The sequence below is a fragment of the Rhincodon typus genome, chromosome 24 (genome assembly GCF_021869965.1).
Source record: "Rhincodon typus isolate 14 chromosome 24, sRhiTyp1.1, whole genome shotgun sequence".
In the NCBI taxonomy this organism is placed as follows: domain Eukaryota; kingdom Metazoa; phylum Chordata; class Chondrichthyes; order Orectolobiformes; family Rhincodontidae; genus Rhincodon; species Rhincodon typus.
Genome location: NC_063355.1, coordinates 5661425 through 5685054, shown reverse-complemented (window position 1 = coordinate 5685054; position 23630 = coordinate 5661425). Strand labels below are relative to the sequence as shown.

The window sequence follows — 23630 nt, the reverse complement described above, 5'->3', positions numbered from 1 at the left end:
CGGCTAAAATTGCAGTTTTGATAATAAACTGTTAATTTCTGTTTAAGTTATACACATAGTGTCAAAGATCTGTTATTCATAGAGGCTGGCTAGGAACAATTGGGCAAATTTTGAGGGTCACTGAACATTTTAATATTTTGGTAGCACAGTGAAATTAAGAGTAAGGCTGATTTGATTTGGTTTGCTATCTTTTGGTCATAACAACTATTAATAATTCTAACCTTCAACAGAGACTGTGTTATTGACTACAATTAATTAGAAATCACTGAACAGATGAGAACTTTCAATTTTCCCTAGTAGTCACACTGTAGATACTCTTGAAAAGACTATACCTTATTGAATGAGGCATAACTGAATTTTCAATAGTGTACTACATTCACAATTATCACAAAAATATCTCTGGTCCCAAAAAGCTAATTTTATATTTGTGGAATATCAAATTTTTCCACTATGACAAAAACAATTCAACATTTTTTAAAGTTTTACATTTCCATTTTAACCCAAGACCCTTATTTTACCCTCTGCAACATTTCATTAAGTGAAGGAGAGTCAGTGCATTTACTTCCTGGTTTGCTGTCTGAGAGTTTTTCAATGTGACTCGACACTTATCCTGCAAGATGACATTATTGCTGCTGGGGCGGAGAGATTCTCTTAACTTGAACCCAGATTCAATCTAACATTGTGGCGTGAATTTCCCCTTTCCCAAACATCATTCGACTTTTGTGGGAAGCATTCATGGAAATCTGTGCTCAATGCCATCACTTTGATTTTGATTTTGATTGCAAAATTGGGGCTATTAAATGATATCAAAGAATACAATTTGTTTCCCAGACTCTGCCAATTGCTGAGAATACTTATTTTGTCGGAAAATATGACAAGTTCTAGAGTGACCAGCTACTGCGTTCCAGCATATCCACATGCTATATTCCTGACCCTGGAGAATGTTCTAATATTCCAAGGGATGTGGGTCTATGCTTGACTAAAATAAAACCTTGGCCTGAGATTACACAACATGTGGTGTTACCAAGTTTATAATCTGTGTAGCCTTTGCTTAAAATAAAGTAAATGCTTAGACTAAACGCTTACCTGTTCCCTACACCTGTTGTGCATGTGGAAACAAAATCAAGTTCTGCTTCCCACATTGTTGCTCCACCACTAAAAATGCTAAAAGGAACACTGGGATAGGTCAAATTCTCAAATGACTTTAACATATTCTTCCAGGTTAAGTATGATTTTGTTTCTCATGCATAGTGATGGGGCATATTTCACACCATTAAAATAAAACAAAACTGCAGATGCTGGAAATCAGCAACAAATTCAGAAATTGCTGTAAAAACTCAAATCTGGCAGCATCTGTGGAGAGAAAGAAGAGCTCTTTTTTTCTCAGGATGCGGCGAGAACAGCTGTTTGAAGAGCATTGTACGTCACGGAGATACCTGTGATCCTGGGTGGATTCAAAACATGAAGGATGAAACCTCAGTGAGAATCCACATAGGGTGAGTCTGAGCCAGAGGCAGTCATTGAGGAATGCGACATGGCTGTGGAAGTGAGTTTTGCCAAATTTGTTCTGTGTTTGTGTTCTGAAGGAGGGTCACTGGGCTCGAAACATTAACTCTGATTTCTCTCCACAGATGCCACCAGATCTGCTAGTTTTTTCCAGCAATTTATGATTTGTTTTTGTGCATAAAATTTATCTCTGGGAGCAATATGACACTGATTGCTATCAATTGAGAGGTTAATTATATTCAGATGGGCATTGCTCACACAGAAATATATTACACTTGGGGGTCTTGTGGTGCAGTCGTAGTGTCTGGGTCAGAGTCCAACCTGCCCTGGAAGTCTGTCATAACATGTTGGAACAGGTTGATTAAAAATAATTAAAATATCATACAAAAATGGAACAGGATGAAGAAGGGGTTCTCTTGTCGAATAGCCACAGTATAAAATGTTTGCGGCTTTAAACAGAATCTTACAGGTGAATGAAGTCTAGATTCCAGTATTCTATCTTTCACCAGCTGGTTAATGAGTTTTGACATATGGTGGAATGCATCATCTATGACAGATATCTCCAATATCAACTTCTGACTGGTGGGACTATGAAATTTGATCCTTGAACAAATTGGAAATCCATGGAACAGTAAACACAGATGAATTGCCAAACCAAACAACTTGGGCACAGAAGTGAGAATGTGTAAATTTTTATACATTTAAAATTGCCCCTCAGTTAGCCTGCTAAGAACATAGGTATGAAGACAAAATGATTATAATTGAATAGATCCATCAGTGAGATACAAGTAAACTGTACAAAAAACAGCAATTAATGTGGTTGGGATGCAATAGAAGTGTTTCTGTAATTTCAGCTATCAAATGACAGGTCTTTCTATTGTACACAATGAGTCTTAAACTATTACTGTCAGGTTGCTATTGGGAAAAGACACTTCAAATAGTAGCCCTTTTTCACTATGGCATAAAAACTCAGTGAAAATTAAAGAATAATAAATTGCTTCTGCTGCAAGACAGACAAAGGATGCAAAAAATTTAGAATTGCTAAAACAACTATAGGGAAACAGTAGAAATAAATTCTTTGAACAGAGCATGGCTGAAACACAGAACTCACTTCTACAAACAGCAGCAATATCAGAAGATAGGGATTAGACCAGATGGCTCTCAAAACAACTGCTGGCACAAATTTCTTGGTCCAAAGAGGAACACAGAAAAAAGTGCAATAATTCAATATATACCAGCTAGTTACTAATCAAATTAAGACATATTTTAATGCTCAAAATATATGTCATAGTCAGTTAAGATAGTAATTTATTATGCTGTACTTTTCTAGATTTGCAAAGATGGTGTTGACTGCTCATATTTCACTTAAAAAGCCCAATGAAGTTTCAAGCAATAAAGCTAGTGACATGCTTTAGAATAAGTGGAATTTAAACTTTCTTTTACCTATAGAAGGGTGATGTGCCACAAACACAATTTTTCTGGCCAATTTCTCAGCCTCGTTGACATCATTCTCCAATCCTGGGATACTTGTTATCACACATAATGCCTCTAGCAGCACTCGGGGTGGAATATAGGACCTGCCGGCTTCTGAGGGTTCACCTGATTCAGTCACCAACCCTTCCTGAGGGAGGACCTAATGGAAAGACATTTTTTTTTGATTTGTGTTGTAATGCAGTAAAATTCGAGCTTTACCGGCAACATGAGAGTATCCATGCAATTCACTACAGACTCATGTCAAACTGAACGTATACATAATGTAGGTTTGTAACAACTACTCATTTATGAAGAACTTTACAGGACTCTTCACAGGGCTTTCAGTTAAGAAAGAGTGGATCAAAGAAAATGTTCTTTCCTATCAAAGAATTGTCATCTAAAGACCCAAATCTAGACATCATCAGTTTGCAATATAATAAACACTCAATGTACAGTAATTAAAAAAACCCCACAAAATGGAAGGTTATTTATGAGAGTTTCATACCTCAGTTGCGTAAGACACCAGGGTCATCAAAACTATGACATGTATATGCCTCAAGGAATCACCACTTCACATTGTGTTTTTTTTCGGAGGGGGGAGGCATGGGAGGAGCAGTAAATTCTCTAGCATGCATCTTTTGAGTTTGTCTTGGGTGATACAATGAGGCTCTACAATCAAAGGCATTCACTCAGTGGACTTATTAGTTGGTCCTCCAAACCTTATTTTTGTGAGTGGAGTAAGAAATGACAGGAAGTTACACACACATGATCTTACCAAATATAGAAAGAATGGGGAGCCCAGTGATGTATTTTATCTAGTATCATGGATGGTCACAAATCAAACATTCAAAATACCTCAAGTGATCACTGCAGTTAGCTTGATTATACTAGCATAAAGTTCATAATTAGTATGTCCTTTAGATGTTCAATTAATATTTCAAAATTGTCAAAATAAGAGCACCCCACCAGATGATCTACATGAACTGCTTCTTCACTAAAAGAAACTACAGACCTTGTGGGTGTTCAGAATGATTTGGAGCTCCTCCAGTAGCCCATATGCTAGCTTAACACCACCGAGAGATGAGAGTAACTTCCTGACCGTCTGCTGAGCTTGTTTCCGAACTCGCCACGTTTTACTCAGCAACACAACAACGAGGGCTTTGTGGTACATCCTGCAAATAGCAAAGATCACACAATTTGCAGTGAAGGATGCATCACCTAGCACGCTAACACACTCAAAATGATCTTAGAAACAACTACAGCACAAAGATCAGGTTACAACATAAATTTATGGGTTGGGACTTAAAGCCCATGCTAATCACAAAATTATATCTTAAGGAGCATTTCATGAAATTAAAACAGAGTTGGAAAACAATTCACTACAGTGAAGTTTGAAAATGCATCTGTTGGAGTTGCCAATTGATCACTGCGGGGACTTGAGACGTTTGATGTAGCTTCAGAATCTACTGGAGAGGAAAAGACCTCTTCATTTACCATCATGTTTGTATAGAATGTAACCTGTAACTACACAAGATCATATATGTCTACACACTGCACCTGCTTTGGTTGGAAGTATTTCACAGTTCTTTGAAAGTTTAGAAGTTCTGAATTTCTGTGTAGGAACACTCATTAACTTATTGTTTAGCTAAAAATATGCAGATAGCTCACATTGGTGGACACAGAAGAATGCAATATGTGAAAGCAAAATTATTACATACTGGCCCTTGACTTCTGGAAGGTCTAAAAGCAGTCTCTCAGTGAGTTGCAACACTGTGCAAAGAGCTGTGGAGCAAGGAAAAACAATTAATACAAAGACAGAAATAATATATAATCAACAACACAGCTACAAATACTTGGTAAAAATCAAAAGAACTGCAGATGCTGTAAATCAGGAACAAAAGGACCCTTCTGAGGAAGGGTCACCGGACCCGAAACGTTAACTCTGTTTTCTCCTCCACAGATGCTGCCAGACCTGCTTACAAATATTTTGTGTCCTCATGCATAAAGCACACAAGGTTAGAATGCAGGCACAGTAAGTAATTGGGAAAGCAAAGAACTACAATGGGAATTGAATACACAAGTAAGGAGGTTACGATTCATTTACCCAGGGTATTAGAGAGACAGGATCTAGAATACTGTAACAGTAGTGGTAACTTTTAAGGAAGGATATATATGCATTGGAAGCAGTTCAGAGGAGGTTTATTAGATACATACTTGGAACGGGTGGGTTGGATTATGAGAAAAGGTTAGACAGGCTTGGCCCGCATCTAGTGGAGTTCAGAAGAATAAGATGCAACTTTACTGAAATATACAAGATCCTGCAGGTCTTCACAGGGCAGATGCAGAGAAGATGATTCCTCTTATGGGAGAAATTAGAACTAGAGGGTCACTGCTTAAAAATCACAAATTAGGCTAAAAAAAGGTAGCAGTAGTAGCACCCTGGAACATTTTAAAAGCAAAAATAGATAGGATTCTTATTAAGCAAGGGTTCAAAAGATTATCAGGGGTAGACAGGAATTTGGTTTTGAAGTTACAATCAGATCATCCATGATGGTTTTGAATGGCAGACAAGGCATGAGGGGCTGAATGGCCTGCTCCTAATTTATACATTTGTATGTTTCATTTATACGCTTGGACCCTAATTTCAGAGGGTATTTTGTTGTACATAAATTTGCCACATAACTTACACCATTGAAGAAAGGTTTACCAAATCATGTTGTCTGCGGCAGTCAAAACAGGGGATCGAAAGGGGATGCAAGAAAGGGTCTCAAAGGAAGATTGGAGCTGCAAGGGGTTGAAAACAGATTTAAATTTTTCAGCAAAGGAATGCTCATATAATGAATTTCCTGCAAATCAATGTGGTGTCTCTAGATTAAAGCTGCAGGAGTTCAGGAGAAACGATATGGGCAAAATGTGGATGGTACTATGTTAAACACCCTGTATGTGTTACCAATTGAGAACCTGCACATGTTATCTGCCTTTAGTTTCATCATTATTTTTCTTACCACTACTTTCAGGCTTTAGTGATTTATTTCCTTGTCTCACATCCACTGTCTACCCTAAATGTACTGTAGCTTTTTACTTGATCAGAAATATCGTATGGAAATAAGCTTTGGAAGTCTAAAGGTCAAAGGGTGTCTTGTTGTCTACTTGATGTGACATTCTTAAAGGCAACAAACCAGGTAAGAATCTTTCTTCTAACTCCTCACTATTTCTGTTTAACTGAATTACTTTATGGAAGTGATACTTCCTGAGCATACCTATTATAATAGATTTCAATTATTTTACATTAGACCATTGGGACAACACTGATATCCAGTGTCAGTCTGAATACACACACTTAATATTTATCAGCTTCTATTCTCGCAGAAGCTCAACAACACCTTCCAATTCTTACCTAATGACAGCCAGTTACAAGAACTTCAACACTCCATTAATCTCCAACCTACCCATGAATAAAACAATTTGACTGTACGCCAACTATACAAGCTTATAAAATGGTGTGCAAACTATTTCATTCAGGTTAGACAGGCAATCTCCCAGCAATAAACAGTACCCCTGTATGGTGACACTCCATCAGTTAACTCATTTGATTTTCAACACTACAGATGCAAATTGTTATTGCTATTTTCATGTGTTTGGACCGATGGGTAAACAGAAAAATGAATATGGCTCCTTCTTAACTGAGAAATATACTATCTTGTTGCAAAACCACTCTGATTATATTAAATTATAGCTTCTGCGGCTGTTTTTTTTAACTGGCCTGAGTGGTTTTGGAATGGGTCATTTTGCTGCATTCAGAGAGAGAAAGAGAGAGAGAGAGAGGGGGAGAGAGAGAGAGAGAGAGAGAGAGAGAGAGAGAGAGAGAGAGAGAGAGAGAGAGAGAGAGAGAAGGACAGTGAACATGTTGGTTCCATTGTAGCATCACAATGGATACTGAGGAGATATTACAATGGTGGATCTAACAACAACTCACATTTAATTGGCACAAGCAGCAAAATTTTAATACTTTTTAGAAGTAATAGTGCAGTGGAAGTGACTAACACTGCTCATCATAAATTTCAGGCACTCACCATCCTCAGAAGCAAGGGAGAGGAATTTTTCAGAGGCAAAAAATTGTTTCTTCTCATCTAGAACTAATGGCCAGAAAGTTGTCAACTTGGACTCTGGAAATGAATTTAAAACAAACTAAAATAAGTTCCAGCTTAAAGGTATGTCCTTTTACAATTGTCCTTAGCTACATTTTCGTAACAAAATGCTAATTTAAAGATACCCAACATCTATTGGAGTGGGTTGGTAAAGGGGAGAATCAAGTCCCCTTTCTAATTTACAATAAAATTGGGTTTCTGTAGTCTCATTGTTAACCTTCTCTTTTTGCCCAATCCTTTACACTTGTATACCCTACTTTCTTATTTACAATAAAATTGCTGTTGTCTAGTCACTTAGTTAACCTTCTCTCTTTGCCTGATTGGTGGTTCTGTGACCATTAAGTGTATTTAAATGTGTTACAGAAACTGAAGTGGACATGCTACTGAACAAAATAAAAACCTCCTGAGGTGGTGACAGGAACACAGTTACTGCACAGAAGACCAAACATATGTAGTTAAAACAATGGATTCCACTCCCAGCTTTTCTTAAATAGGCATAGCGGCAGTCAACACAGTTAAAAGACATCAAGTTCAGGGAAATTGCATGACAAGCAATCCCTTCATTAAGAACAAATCTGTGGATATAACTATAGATTCTGGACAACGAGCAGAAATGTGTCTTCCTTCATCTCCTTTGTTTTCATCAATCATCTCAAACTAGACGTGCAGATAACAAAAGGCTGACAAAAGTTTGCAAGATGTACAAAATGTGGGATTCTGATGCCCCTGGTCTCATTAAGCTCCTCCAGCTTTTACCAAACCATGCTATGAACAGTGTCTCTGCTTGTCTTGACTGTGTTGACTGCGTGACCCTAATTTTCTTGTAAGAAAAATAGTGGCGTAGACAAATACCAACCCAGGAACTTGAACTCAAATCTTAGGCTGACAGATCATTGCAGTATTGAGAGAGGCTACAGGTATTCTCTTGATGATATACATATAAAATCCATGGCACAACTTAAAGAAAAGCAATGGGAACTCTACCGTTGATCTGGTCAACACTTATGGTTTATCCAGCATCACACTAACTGATTTCTATCGGTTCTGTTTCTGAAAAATGTTGTGTATCTCTAAATTAAAACGGTGACTACACTAAAAAATACTTACTGACTAAATCATTTTGGAAGATCGTGGGGTTATGAAATTGCTACACACTTGTAAGTTATTTCTTCAATATTAATTACACCCAAAATAAACCACCTGTACAGAAAAAGAACTGGAATCCCTTGTTCAGTTCTTGTGATGCCAAAGATTAGGTATCTTCTTACCAACTGTTGTGTCCACCAAAGATAGTCTGCAGATCAGAACAGCAGCCGCAACACCTTCTGTTACGATGGGAATCTGGGTACTCTGTGAGGGCACTTTTTCGACAGTCTGCAGGAACAGCGGCAATAGTTCTAACGCTTGAAGTAAAGTGTCACCTGATTGGGTGGAAAAGTTATCACTCAAGTGTGAATGAGAATGTAGTTGCTGATTTTGTTTTTTTTAAAAAAAAGAAATATCAGACAGTACAGGAGATCAGTGAAAATAACAAACATGCTTCAAAAAAAAAACATCCAAGAAGGCATACAGAAACAAATGCACTATATTAGAAAATATTACTAAACCACGTACACCTTTGTGGCTTCAACTGGTGTTGAAGTCTTTGGTGTCTTTGAAAGGCTGTTGATTCCTCCTTCCCATGTTTTTACCAATAGGCAAAATCAACATTTTCCAAAGATTTTGATGTAACAAAATAATCATTATCACTTCATAGTCCAGAGAAATATTAAGTGTAGCATTATTGCACACATTTGACATTTCACTGCAGTAAGATTGAAGAAGTAAACAAAAAAGGTTGGTGAATAACTATTGTATTATCAATTATATTAATAGTGCTACATTGAAGATTAAGTACAAACTTTTTTATAATATGCTAAACAATGCCAGTTTGAAGCAACAGGCCTATCCAATTATGATACTTTCTTCTATGACATTTTCACAGAAGTAAAGAACTTGGCAATTCTGACGTCGTTTTCAGTTTTGAGAGGGCATAATGGTTATTTATTTGGTTAGTGATCCAGAATCCTGAAATAATGACAGAAAATGAAAATGGAAATACCACTGTGAATTTAAGAACTTAAGTTCAGTTTATAAATCCAGAAATAAAAAGTGAAAATTCTTCAACGCTTTTGGGCTTGTCACCTGGTCTGACATATGTATACCTCACCTGTGTCAGTGTGACTGACACTTCTCTCTCAGTGACTTAGCAAGAAACTCAAGTTGTGTGCCTGTTATGGCTCAGTTGGTAGCACTCTTGCCTGTTTCTCAATGATTGTCAGATTCAAGTCCCACTCCAGGTTTTGAGCATTAAAATCAATGTAGCACTAGGAGCACTGCATGGTTGGTGATGTCATCTTTTACATAAGATATTAAACAGATGTCCCATTTCTTTCTGAACTGAATATCAAAGCCCACATGGCACTATTTGAAGAGCAGGAGAGTTATTCCAGGTGTCATGATCAATATTATTCCTTAATCTACATTACAAAATCAAGTTGGGAATTCCACTTTGCTGTCTGTGAGAATTTAAACTGCATGCATTGGCGAGAACATTGGTTATACTTCAAAAGTACCTCATTGTGTGTTGATAAAATGTCAGGAAAGATTTTATACAAATATAATCAAACTTCAGATAATAAGGCATTCATCTATTAGGGCAACGAGGAATAGAAAATAAACGTTATTCTCAGTTAGAAAATTCATTAAAGTTCTATGGTATGAGATTGATAGTTGCTCATTAATGACTACGTGATTGTGCTTCAACTATGGTCTGTAGTTTAAAAAAAATGGTCAATGGAAAGCCTATATAGGTTCTATATACCATCTTAATAACATGCTAAAACCTGTATCATATCCATGCGATTGAAAGATTTGGGAAGTAGTGTCACAGCAACCTACACCATTTATGCCTACATTAATTGAGATTTTTTGGGCATCATTGGTAAGGTCAGCATTTTTGTTTATCCATAAAGGTTCTCGAACTTAGTAGCTTGTTGGGTCATTTCAGAGGGCAGTTAAGTGTCAACCACATTGCTGTGGATCTGCAGTCACATGTAGGGAAGGATGTTAGATAGGTTTGTCCAATGATCGAGGATAGTTTTGTGGTCATCAATACTGAGACTAGCTTTTGAGATTTTACGACTCAAATTTAAATTCTAACAGCTGCATGGTAGAATCTGAACCATGCCCCTGAGCCATTAGCCTGAACCTCTGGATTACCAGTTCAGTGACATTACCACTAGTCACCATCTCTCCACAGTACAGATGGAACTAAGGAAGCTATAATTCTTGTCCAAAAGGGGATCAGATCATAGCCTCACTCTTCTCACCTGAGCTTGGTTTTCCAGCCTTGTTTCCAGATTCTACAGGACTCCCTATATTAATGCTTGGCAGCATACCTTAGTTGAGTGTATGTAAGCTCAGGAGTTTTGTTAAGTGCTGCCAGATTCTGGTTGAGACAAAAGCATCAAGTTTATAATGTACTGAAAACAACAAATGCTGGAGATCACAGTGGGTCAGACAGCATCCATGGAGAGAGAGCAAGCTAATGTTTTGAGTCTAGATGACTCTTCATCAGAACTTCGGCTTGCTCTCTCTCCATGGATGCTGTCTGACCCACTGTGATTTCCAGCATTTATTGCTTTCAGTACAGATTCCAGCATCTGCAGTAATTTGCTCTTACAAGTTTATCATGTCCTCCTTGGTGCTTGCTGCTGAGAAAATACAGAACAATTTCTATAGACATGAGCAACTGAATGGACGGTAGCATATTATCATTTGTTGTAAAAAATATCGAACAAGTTCTGTAATGTCATTTAGGGAAGGAAACCTGCATCGACTCCAGATGGACAATGTAGCTGACTCTTAACTACTTTCTGAAATGGCCAAGCAAACGACTCAGTTCAACGGCAGTTTGGGAATGGCAGCAAATGCTGGCCTTGCCTGCTGTGCCAACATCCTATGAAAGATTATAAAAAGCCAATACAGACAGAATAATTGTTGAGCAAAACAAAAATCACTTTAGACTCGACTGCTGCATCCAGAAAAAAAAACTTCCAAGCCGTCACATTATCAGGAGAGAAATGGCACCAACAGATGCAAATAAAAAGATTTTTTCATGCAACTATACTCACCACGGAATGAGACTAGCATACATTGCAGGTAAGCGTGCCTGATGGCAGACGTTGAGGTTTTCAGAGTGAAAGCCTTCTTGAACCATTCTATCAGTTTCTTGGGAACCTCAGTGGTGAACTTGTAGCACCAGAGTGCAAGGATGGAGATGGCATGAAGCAATGTGCCCTCATGAACTGCAGGGGAACATCATTCACGTTGTAAATGTAAACTCAGATACATTAGATAGAAACATACACCTAGAAAATCTACAACGGCTGCAAAATCTATTCAACATTCCTGAAATGACTCCAAGGCTTTGAACTTCACTATCCTATGCAAATACCCATTCTAGATTTTAAGACATGCAAGGCGAGATTCCTGACATCAACCTGAAAATCTTTTTTCAGTTTGAAATCATACTCCTGTCCTACTTGCTTATCATGCAGTCAGTCACCTACTGGAGTTAGTGCGGAGTTTTCCATTTTAAAAAACAAAATTCCTTTTTTATAAATCAAGGCAGTGGAAAAGTATGGCAGGCAGACAGGGAGTATCTCAAATATATCTTCTTTAAGTCTACGTTGCTCCAATGAAGAACCCCAAGATACATGACAAGGAGCTAAAGCAGCAATGTATGTGTTATGCAGAATGGTCACTAGAGAGAGACACAAACCAAGAAATTTAATCACATAATGATTATGACTGAAAAACATTATATTTTTTGATACTTCATCATTTCTTTGACTCTTTTGGTTTGTAGAGAAATACAACTTTGTCAACGGTAACTGTTAGGGACCAGACCAGACCCCACCCCTCAAAATATTTTAAAGAAGGTAGCCTAGACACTAACTTTTTTTTTATTTGCAAGGTAGACATGAAGTGCATATTCTGGATGTGATGTGACTGGTCAAACCACTCAACATTAAGAAAAATAATTTATTTAAACATTATCAAAATACAAACGAAAGAAGGAGGAATTTAGAATAACTTAACTACCGAAAAACTTAACCGAATAATAGATGTAGTACCTATTACTAGTTAACTGTTCCAATACAGTAATATCCCGTAAACACACCTCTTGGTAAAAAAGTATTCAATCCAGGAGGAAACAACATCAGAGAAAGATAGAAATCATTTTACTGAAGCTCCAACTCTTCTGGGACCCAAACAGCTTCTGACAACTACAGTTTAAAAAAAACTAGAAAGCCTGATCTGTGAGAATTGGCCACTCCCCCTCTATTGTTACAACTGCTTAAAAAAAACTACTGTATTGACTTAGGCTGTCTCTACTAGCCACTCTGATAACTCTGCCTTTACAACAACCTCTCTTCAAAAAAACCCAGGACAAAATGACCTTTTTAAAGTGACAGCATTGTCACAGAACATTTTCAAAAGTTCATTACCAATACCATTGGGCACTTTTGTTATCTCTCCCTTTTATCTCCTTTTACCCCTGGTTTCTTTCAGGCCCCATTCCTATCTTCACAGTAGGGCAGACTACAGTATAAGCACATGCCTCAAGACCTGACTATTTACTAAGAATACTTTCATTTTCTTATGGAGCATGTGATAATGAGTGTGGATTATGATTATTTGCAGCGATTTTGTGCAGAAAGCTCTTGGCCAACACATTGGTTTTGCAATGCATTGATCAAAATGCATCCAAAGCACTCAGCTCAATGCTAGTCATAGAAAGGACACATGTTGGTTGTACAGTTTCCAAAGAATAACAACATGATTCACCCCAAATTAAAAGGTGAGGAATCATTAGGAATAATTAAAGAAACCACAAGCTGCAAAATCTAAAAAGAATAACTACCATGCCGAAGTACTTCAAATAATGAAGTGACACCAAGATAAAATCAGAACATTGTTTAGTAGTCAAATGCATAGCACCAGAGAATATAGTTTTAAAGTACTGGGGGAGGAATGCAAAAAGTAGTGGCTATTCCGTCTCTCAAGCTTCTCCATCCTATAGTTTGACCTTGATTGATCTATATATTCCTCAATAAACTAATCCAACAAACAAATCTCAGTGTTGAAATTTTCAGTTGTTTCTCCCAAACATCTCTTCTCCACCAACCCCTGACCTCAACTTACTTTGGGAAAGTGAATTCTTCTCCCCTAAGTGTCCAGTTCTGATGTGGAGTATTTTCTGAATGGCTTAGCTCTAATTATAAAGGTGACCTTTAGTTCAGTGGTCCTCATAACAGAAGGAATAATTTCTTTTCTATTCAGCAACTTCATTTTTCAACTTAAGCACCTCGAGAAGATCTTTGCACAAGAAAGTGCGGCACAGTGGCTCAGTGGTTAGATCTGCTGCCTCACAGCGCCAGGGACCCGGGTTCAATTCCACCCTCAGGGACTAAGTGTGTGGAGTTTGCACATTCTCCTTGTGTCTACATGGTTTTCCTCCGGGTGCTCCGGTTTCCTCCCACAGTCCAAAAATGTGCAGGTTAGGTGGATTGGCCATAGAAAATTGCCCATAGTGTTGAGGGATGTGTAGATTAGGTGGGTTATAGGGGGATGGGTCTGGGTGGGAGTCTGGCAGAGAGTCAGTGTGGACTTGTTGGGCCGAAGGGCCTGTTTCCACGCTGTAGGGATTCTATGATCTAAGAAAAAGTTATAAACTGTATGGAATAATATGCAACAGATAATAATGGAGGAAAACACTGGATGCATTCGAAATTAAGTTAGACTCAAGATGCAAGTTTTGGGACATCACAGGGGTGAGCCGAGGCGTTCTCTCATTCCAAACTGTTCATGCAAGTAAAAAGGGTGCAAAAAATCTTCTGCTGAACTTAACAGCATTTGAGATTTAGAAAACTGAAGTCACTCACCTTCTTGTTGCAGGAAGGGGATGAATAGCTCAGCGACTGTACCACTCAGGGTTTGACTTGAAATACCACCGACTGTATGGTGACTGCAGCTTCCAATGCCTGTGCAAAGGAACAACTTGTTAATGTACACAACTCTACATTCTGACATTACATGGAATAATATAATACCCAACATACATTCTTACACAAAACATTTGTGTTGACAGCATAATATTTACTGCCTTTATATTCAACATCCCATGTGTTAAGGCCCCTACTACTGGGCATATCATTTTGAAAAAAGTTTACAGATTCAAAAGGAACTACGAGTTGCAACAGGAGATACTGGAAGACCAGCTGGGTAGAACTGTCCATGCACAAAGGCAGGGAGATGTAAACTGACAGAAACATGTACATTATAAAGACTCTCTACATCAAACAGTTTTTTTCAATATATACATTCATGGGATGAGAGTTTCGCTGGCTGAAACAGCATTTATTGCCCACCCTGAATCACCCTCAAGAAGGTGCTGGTGAGCTGCTTTCTTGAATCACTGCAGTCCATGTGCTGTAGGGACACATACAATGCCATTAGGGAGGGAGTTGCAGGATTTTGATCCAGCAACACTGAAAGAACAGCAATATACTTACAAGTCAGAATGGTAAGTGGCCTGGAAGGAACATACATGTGGTAGTGTTCCAATGCATCTGCTGTCCTTGACATTCTAAATGGAAGTAGTTGGGTGTTGGGAAGGTGCTTTCTAAGGAACCTTGATAAATTTCTGCAGTGCATCTTGCAGATGGTTGCTGCCACTGAGCATCAGTAGCGGAGGGAATTAATTGTTATGTGAAGCCAATTAACTAGGCTGCTTTGGTCTAGATGTTGTCAATTTTCTTGAGTATTGTTGGAGTTGCACTCATCCAGGCAAATAAGGAGAATTTCATCACATTCCTGACTAATGCCTTAGATGACGGATAGGCTTTTGAAATTCGAGAGGTAAGTTACTCGCTGCAGGATTCCTAGGCTCTGAACTGATCTTGTAGCCAATATTTATAAGGCGAGACCAGTTCAGTTTCTGGTCAATGCAGTATTCAGGATGTTGACTGTGGGTGAATTCACCGATGGTAATGCCATTGAATGTCAAGGGTCAATGATCAGATTGTTTCTTGGTGCAGATGGCCAATGCCCAGCATTTGTGTGCACCAATGTTACCTGCCACTTGACAGCCCAAGTGTGAATTTTGCCCAGGTCTTATTGCTTTTGAATCTGGAGTGCTTCAGTATTTGAAAGGTCATGAATAGTGTTGAAAATTGTGCAATCATCTGCAAACATCCCCATTCTGTCGTTATGACAAAGGGAAGGTCATTGATGGAGTAGCTGAAGTGGGTTGGGACTAGGACATCCTAAGAAACTCCTACAGAGATGTTCTGGAGCCGAGGTAAATGGTTTCCAACAACCACAACCATCTTCCTTTGTGCTAGGTATGACTCCAACCAGTGAAGAGCTTCCCCACCAATTCTCAGTGACTCCAGTTTTGCTAGGACTCTTTGTTGTTATACTTGGTCAAATCTGGCCTTGATCACACCGCTGGAGTTCAGCTCTTTTGCCTCTTTGGACCAAAGCTGGAATGGGATCAGCAGCGAAGTGGCCCTGGTGAAAACTAAACTGTCAGTGAGTGGATTATAGCTAAACAAGTGCCGTTTCATAGCACTGTTGCCATCAAGTTCCATTACTTCACTGATGATCGAGAGAAGACTGGTGGGGTGGTAGGTGGCCTGGTTAGATTTCCTCTGCTTTGTGTGGACAATTATCCACATTGCTGAGGAGATGCCACAGCTGTAGCTGTACTGGAACAACTTGGCTAGGGGTGTGACAAATTCTGGAGCACAAGTCTTCAGTAGTATTGCCAGAGTGTTGTCAAGGCCCAAGGCCCTTCCAGTTGCCAATACCTTCAGTCATTTCACGCAGTGGTAGACCTATATCAATAATGCTGGGGAACTCTGGAGGAAGCGGAGATTCACTCAGCGTTTCAGGCTGAAAATGGTTGCAAATGCTTCAGCCTTTTCTTTTGCACTGATGTGCTGGGTTCCCGCAGCATTGAAGATGGGGATATTAGTAGAACCTCTTCCTCCAGTGAGTTGTTTAAAATGTCCACCTCCATCCAGGACTGGATACACCAACATTGCAGAGCTTCAAACCTGAAAAAAGGTCACTCAACCCAAAATGCTGCGTCTGATTTCCCTCCACAGATGCTGCTAGACCCGCTCAGCTTTTCCTGCAATTTCTTTTTGTTTTGATCTGATTTGTTGGTTGTGGAATTGCTCATTCCCATCTATCATTTGCTGCTTATGCTGTTTGGCATGCAAGCTGTCTGGAGTTGCAGCTTCACCAAGTTGATACTTCATTTTTAGACGCTCCTAGCCTGCCCTCCACACTGAACACCAGGGATGATCCCCTGAGTTGATGGCAATGGTAGAATGCAGGTTATGCCTGGCCATGATGTTACAAATTGTGATCGAGTACAAGTCTACTGATGATGGTCTGCAGCATCTCATGGATGCCCAGTCTTGAGTTGCTGCATCTGATTGAAATCTACCCCATTTAGCAGTGGTAATGTCATACATGATGGAGAGCAGCACTGTGCAAAGACTGAACCTAGTCTTCACAAGAACTGTGCAGTAATAACTACTACTGATACAGATGCATTTGTGGCAGGTAGACTGGGGAGGATGAGGTCAAGTAGGTTTTTTTCCCCGCCTCATGTTGGTTCCTTCACTACCTGTTACAGACCCAGTCTAGCAGCCATGTCTTTTAAGACTCAACTAGTTTGGTCAAGAGTAATGCTGCCAAGCCAGTCTTGGTGATGTAGTCCCCATCCAAAGTACATTCTGCATTTTTGGAACCCTCCGTTCTTCCTCTAAGTAGTGTTCAATGTGGAGTACCACCAAGGATACAGGGTAATCAGCAGGAAGCTGCCTTGCCCATGTTTCACCTGATGCCATGAGACTTTACAAGGTCCGGAGTCAATGTTGGGGACTCCCAACTCCCTCCCACTTTATACCACTGTGTCACCACATCTGATGGGCTTGTCCTGCTGATGGGACAGGACATATCCAAGGACGGTGGTGGTGCTGTCAGGGGCATTATCTCTAAGGTATAACTGCAGTAGCGTGACTGTGTCAGTCGGTGAGATAGTTACCCCAATTTTGGCACTAGCCCCCTAGATAAGGAGGACTTTGCAGGGTTGATAAGGCTGAATTTGCTGTTGTTGTTTCCAGTACTGGGACAATGCCAGGTGATCAGTCTGTCTGTTTTTGAGACTTTTTATTGCTGGATTCTAGGCCATTTCAGAGGACAGTGAAGATCAACCATATTGCTGTGAACCTGGAGTCATATGCAGGACAGACTAGGTAGGAATGGCAAATTTCCTTCCCCAAAGGACATTAGTAAACTAGATGGATTGACAGTGATTCCACAGTCATCATTAGATTTTTAATCCCAGACTTGCTTTAGAATTCAAATTACTCCACCTACTGAACCCTGATCCACAGAGCATTAACTACATTTCTAGGTTACTGGCAACTATACCACTACATCATCGCCTCCCTCTTTCTCAAGCAGCACATAATGAGTTCTAAAACATGTAGCAATTAAACAAAAGGCTTAAACAAAATATGCAGAGTTTTTACAAGCTGCTAATAAGAAGAATAAGATCTTAAAACTAAATTGACAACTCAGGTTTCTGACAAATCAGTACTCAGCAGGCTGAGACTTCGGAACGTGCACCACAGCACTCACACGAGCGCTTCCTTGGTGTCGACAGAAAGCAGAGATAAGTTGGACTCAAACAAATTTGTAAAAGTACCTTGGATAAAAATTTGCTCAGTACACTCAGTGCAACAAAATTCTGAACTATGCTACTTGATTCATATATAGTTACGCACAAAATCCCTCCAATTCAGGAAACAACACCTCAGCAATATGTCCATTTTTTTCTATAATTACTAGAGATTATATGAACAGGTTTCTGGTTTTCTTTAATTTTATTTGAAGCGACTTAAAGCACCAACCTGATAGCACACTTATCTTCTGTGATACAGCAGTCAGCTTGCCCTCAGAACCTACAGGAAAATATAAATGACAGAGAAGTTAGCAGCCATAATCAGGAATCTGTTTAACAAATATGCATTTAAAGAAGGCATTTAACAACGCAGGGACTCAATTGTTACATGGTGTCTATTCATCCGTTGTCGTAACGTCTGCATGGTCTCACCAATATACCAAGCCTAGGGGCATCCATGGCTGCAGTGAATGAGATAGACAACATTGGTAAAGTCACACGAGTATCTGCTATGTATGTGGTGGTGGTGTTCCCACATGTGATGGTAGTAGCCGTGTCAATGACCTGACATGCCTTTCAGAGGTTGCCATGGCAGGGTTGTGCGATGTTGTGGTTGATGCTACAACAATGGATGAATGGACACCGCACAACAATCGCCAGACAGGAATGCACCCTCATAGCCAGGGAATATTTCAGTGGTCAAGGACACGCAGCCTCTGATTTTAGGGTAAGCGTACCCTAAGGCGGCCTTCGAGATGCACAACAACGCAGAACTGCCAAGCAGAAACTGATAGCTAAGTTCCGTACCCATGAAGATGGCCTCAACTATGATCTTGGGTTCATGCCGTGCTACATGTGACCCCACCACACTGTTCTGTATCTGTAAAATCTTCCTTACTGTCCTCTTTTGACACCGTCACCTTGATAAATTGTTATGATCTCTCTACCTTAATTTGTTTGTACAATTTTGGATTACTTATTACTTTGGTTAGACCCTCAGTATGCGACTCCTATACCTATGATGTTATTCCAGTCATTTGGGTTGTCTCCAGCACTACCTTATTGTTAATTATCTCTCTGCTTCATTTAATTGGATTATAGGTCATCCTATGTTATTCAGTTGTTGACACTTTACTCACACCTGCTGACACTTTTGATCATCAAGAGACTTATTATTCAACATGCCAATTACACCATTTGTATGATCTTTTGATCTCTCTGCCTGTAAATTCTATGTCTGTGTACTTCTCTCTCACTTTACCTGATAAAGGGGCTACGCTCTGAAAGCTTGTGATTTCAAATAAACCTGTTGGACTATAATCTGTTGTGTGACCTCTGACTTTGTCCACCCCAGTCCAACACCATCACTTCGACTGTCCAATTACAGGTTTATCTCTCAATGCCCTTACCCAGTTGCATTTGTTATCTGGTATTGGAAATGGGGACTTTTAGTTAACTAGTCAACCTGTCACTGCATCCAGCATTACACACAGAATAGAAAACTGAACGTATTTGGAAATATTCTACCCGTGAATTTCTTCTTTCACTGCCCCACAAAAACAAAATACTTTTCGTACACAAACACGGTGACATCCATTAGCATCGGTAACACAATATACTTCCTGGGTACAGACAGCTTGGAATACAAGAGGATAAGCAATTAAGTGGACTGAGAAAGTGAGGAATTATCAGGGTCATGAATATTGTTAAGGAAAATACAGAGGATGGAATGAGGTGGTGCTGCATGTTATGTATAGTCATGAAATGCAGGGGCAGCCTGTAGTTGAGGCTGATGAAAAAAAATTGCAAGAGTATTGGAGCAATGATAAATTGGGGATGTATGAAGATTTTGGGATGGTGTTAGTATACAGAAAACAGTGAGACAGCTGCAAACTGGGGTCAAAATATGAAAGACAAATTAGAAGGTATAGTAGGCAAGAAACATTATACGAAAGGAACACAGTAAAAGATCTCCAAAAATGCAGGGCAAATAGAGGCCAAAGCAATGAAATGGAGGGGCAGAAAAATACAAGGCAAAAGTGAGCAATTTGTTTTTAAAAAAAGACCAAGGGAAACTGCATGACAGGGCATAAAACAAATAAGAACAGAACTAAGAATCTTGCAAAAACAAGGTGGTGACTGGGTTTGAAAATGGCAGGAATCAAAAAGTGAACTAGAAATGCATTTGATGAAATGTACTGTGATGAAATAAAGCGCCACAGGTTAGGATGTTGAAGAAAATAAATGGAGAAGGGTATAAACAGAACTGGGAATCAGGTTTGAAAGACTGTGTAGTGTCAGAAGACAAAAGGCAGTATAAGATAGAACTGAGAAAAGCAACAGAAATGAGGTGAATGAAACAAAAGGAGGATGATCCAAGCCAGAAAGCAGAGAATCTTACTGGGAAAGAATTCAGCTGGACTTGAGCCCTTAGGTACATTAAGCTGGGAGGACCACTATCACATGATAATCTCTTGGCAATAAATGGTACAAGGAATTTCATGCTACTACAGCAGCACCTAACTACCATGTTAAGTTAGACAGCCAGAATTATTACTACATTAAAATGACTCGGAAAGAACAAACATAACATAAATAGCATAAGATTTCCTGGATTTCTGTTCTGTAATGATTTACCCCCAAGGATGGCAAAGAGGTGTCTGACAAGAGATTCAGCAGCAGTTTGATCACTGCATTGATGGGTTAAGTTGCGTAAAGCTATCACAGCCTCGTCCATCAGTTGTGCATTGTTAGACTTTAGTTGGCCTGTGGTATAGAAAAGAAAGTTACAAACCTAGGATAGTCTAATTGAAACACAATTTCTTGCAATAATCTAATGTTATAAATTTTAAAAGAAGCTTGTCTAATTAGTTAATTTATTACTTTTTCATAATTTAAAAGATATCTGGACAATGACCGAGAAATATACAAAATAATTACAATCAGACCTTAACCGAATTTAACAATTTAGTAAATCTATGCAAGTTGTTCGTTTATTAATATGAAAAAAAGAGAGGACAACTCATTAGATGGCTTGCGATTTCACACTTACTTGCAAGGCCTTTGGCAATGTCCATTGCATATTGGCTAAGGTCAAGGGTTACTGATGATAGTAAGTAGGAGATGGCTATAAAAAAAAGTCAGTGATTGTTAAACAAAGAAAAATTCAATACATTACTTCACTCAGCAGTAGTTTGAACAATAAAGTAGAAAGGAAAGAAAGGCTTGTATTTATATAGCACCTTTCACAACCGTAGCATGTCCCAAATTGTTGCACAGTCAATAAAGTACACCACACCGTGATCATGTAGGAAAGACAGCAACAATTTGTACACAGCAAGCATCTGATAAACAAGGTGCGATCAAAAACAGATAGACTGCTTTTGTTATTTGAGGGATAAATATTAGCCACATCATTAGACAGTACACCCAGACTCTAGTAAATAATACTTCAGGGTTTTGTCTATCAACATAAGGAAGGAGACACAGCCTCAACTTAACATTTCTAAAAGAAGGAATGTCTGTCAACACAAAATCCCCTTGTTACTGCATTGGAGGATCAGCCTAGATTTTGGCCGACAACCTTCTGACCGCTGGGGAGTGTGCCATTAACACAGCAATGATTGTTACATAGATAACAAGGGTTATCATCAGGGTCTCGGCCCGAAACGTCAGCCTTCCTGCTCCTATGATGCTGCTTGGCCTGCTGTGTTCATCCAGCTCTACACCTTGTTATCTCAGATTCTCCAGCATCTGCAGTTCCTACTATCTATGATTGTTACATTATCAGGGTCACTTAAAACATCACTTGATGTTGTATCACTGAAAACAACTGATTGAAAAACCAAGTGAAATTTTAAACTCCTAGTCTATGCTAAGTTAGCTATCCTCCATGGATATAATGGCCCCAATATTTTGAAGTGGGGTGCAACAAATTACTGAACCCAAATCCCAATGCACGTACAATGTGCTTATGTTTAAATTAACAATTGCCAATTTTGTCCTGCCCATATTGCTGCACAATTTCCTACAAGAGTGCGATCAGCCAGCCAGACTATGCAGACATGGGCTGTTTGCCCTATATTCTTGTTGGGTTTACACAAATTTACTTAGTACTTTTCCCAGCAGGTCTAAAGCCTGCTTAAAACTGTGGCTTTAAGGAAATCAGCAGTTGAGTAAAAGCCTCAGGCACCACAGCAAATGAGGCAATGCTGACCACCACCACTATTCTCAACTTCCACGCAATACTCTTAGCCCTCTTGACCCACTTTCCAGAATTCATGGTTTTCCTTCCATAAAACCATGTTGACTCTTCCTACCTCATGCTGATTCTCCAAATATAGTAAAATCCTCATTTGCATGTCTGACCTTTCTGAACTTGCTTGTCCATGTAACACGTACTGTACACCTTTCTTGCCAAGCAAGAATCTAATCTTTTCTCTCTTAAGCTGTGGATAGGTTAAGAAATTCATGGAGTAGAAGTGTGCACTACATGCACAGAATGTGTTGTTTGTGAAAATCATCAATTGTGACATTTGTCAGAAATGCATGCCCCACATGCAGCAGAACTTTACTGCATCCTGCTATAACCTCCTTAAGAATGGATTCTAGCAATTTACTTATGACTGATGTTAGGGTAACAGCCTTCTGCTTTCTGCCTTTCTCTCCTTTCTTGAATAATGGTGTTATGATAGCTATTTCTCAATTTGTTGAAACTTCTTTTGAGATCCTTGAATGCAGGCCATCTAATCTTGGGAAATGGTCAGATTTTAGGTCCTTAAAATGTCCTACCTCCTTTTTCCTGGTGCTGGTGATTGTTTTAAATTCCTCCTGCTCTTTTAGCCCTCAATTTTCCAGTTAGAAAATTTTCTTAAGTTTTCTACAGTAAAGACAGATACAGATTACCTGTCAAAGCCTCCACAATTTATTGGTTTTTGCAGTATCGATTGCCTGGACTCACTCTCTACACAATCAACACTAGTTTTAGTTACTCTTTCCCTATTTAATTGTTGAAACATATTACCAGCTCGCTTTCTCTGATATTCTACTTCCACTTTATCATGTGTGACCTGCAGGGAATCTTTCAGATAGTGGTATCCTTACGTGTCTGCTGTTTTCGGCCTTTTAGGTGGTAATGGTCACAGATTTAGAAGCATCCAGTTGAAGGAGCATTGATGAGTTGCTGCAGTATATGTTGTAGATGAGACAGGCTGCGCATGTTGAAGTTGGTGGATTGGGTTGCCAATCAAGTATGCATTTTCCCCCAAATGGTGTCAAGTTTCTTAGATATTGTTGGAAATGCAGTGAACCAGACAAGCGTTGATCATTCCCGACTTGTGCCTTGTAGAGATGAACAGGCTTTAGCAAATCGGATGAATTGCTCACACAGAATTTCTAGCCTCTGACCTGACCTTGCAGCCAGTGTTTGCATGGCTGGTCTAGTGAAGTTTCTGAGATACCAGATGTCTGATTATATTCAAGAACTAGAGGTAGAGAAGAGATAACCTGTAGCATAAAATATCAATAATGCAGGCCCAGATGCACCTCACTTACTTTCAATTACATTCTCTGGGCTACGCAGGATAGATTTATGCATTGTAGGGAGCAGAGAGCTCTTGAACTCCTCATGGGACACATGGCGAAGCAGTGGTTCACAGCGTTCCTGTGAAAACAAAGCAGTAAAGCCTCCA

General features: G+C 39.3%; 1 protein-coding gene across 1 annotated transcript in view; it reads right to left on the bottom strand.

Moving 5' to 3' along the window:
* The window catches only part of gcn1 (GCN1 activator of EIF2AK4), a 123692-nt gene that overhangs the window by 72924 nt on the left and 27138 nt on the right, over positions 1 to 23630 (bottom strand). The window contains exons 9-19 of the mRNA XM_048611272.1: positions 23494 to 23602; positions 20993 to 21067; positions 20578 to 20706; positions 18170 to 18220; positions 14120 to 14218; positions 11303 to 11476; positions 8396 to 8548; positions 7053 to 7145; positions 4698 to 4761; positions 3992 to 4151; positions 2950 to 3139 (exon numbers count right to left, since the gene is read on the bottom strand). Of these exons, the coding sequence (XP_048467229.1) occupies positions 2950 to 3139; positions 3992 to 4151; positions 4698 to 4761; positions 7053 to 7145; positions 8396 to 8548; positions 11303 to 11476; positions 14120 to 14218; positions 18170 to 18220; positions 20578 to 20706; positions 20993 to 21067; positions 23494 to 23602 (1297 nt within the window). The remainder of the gene's footprint in view (positions 1 to 2949; positions 3140 to 3991; positions 4152 to 4697; positions 4762 to 7052; positions 7146 to 8395; positions 8549 to 11302; positions 11477 to 14119; positions 14219 to 18169; positions 18221 to 20577; positions 20707 to 20992; positions 21068 to 23493; positions 23603 to 23630) is intronic.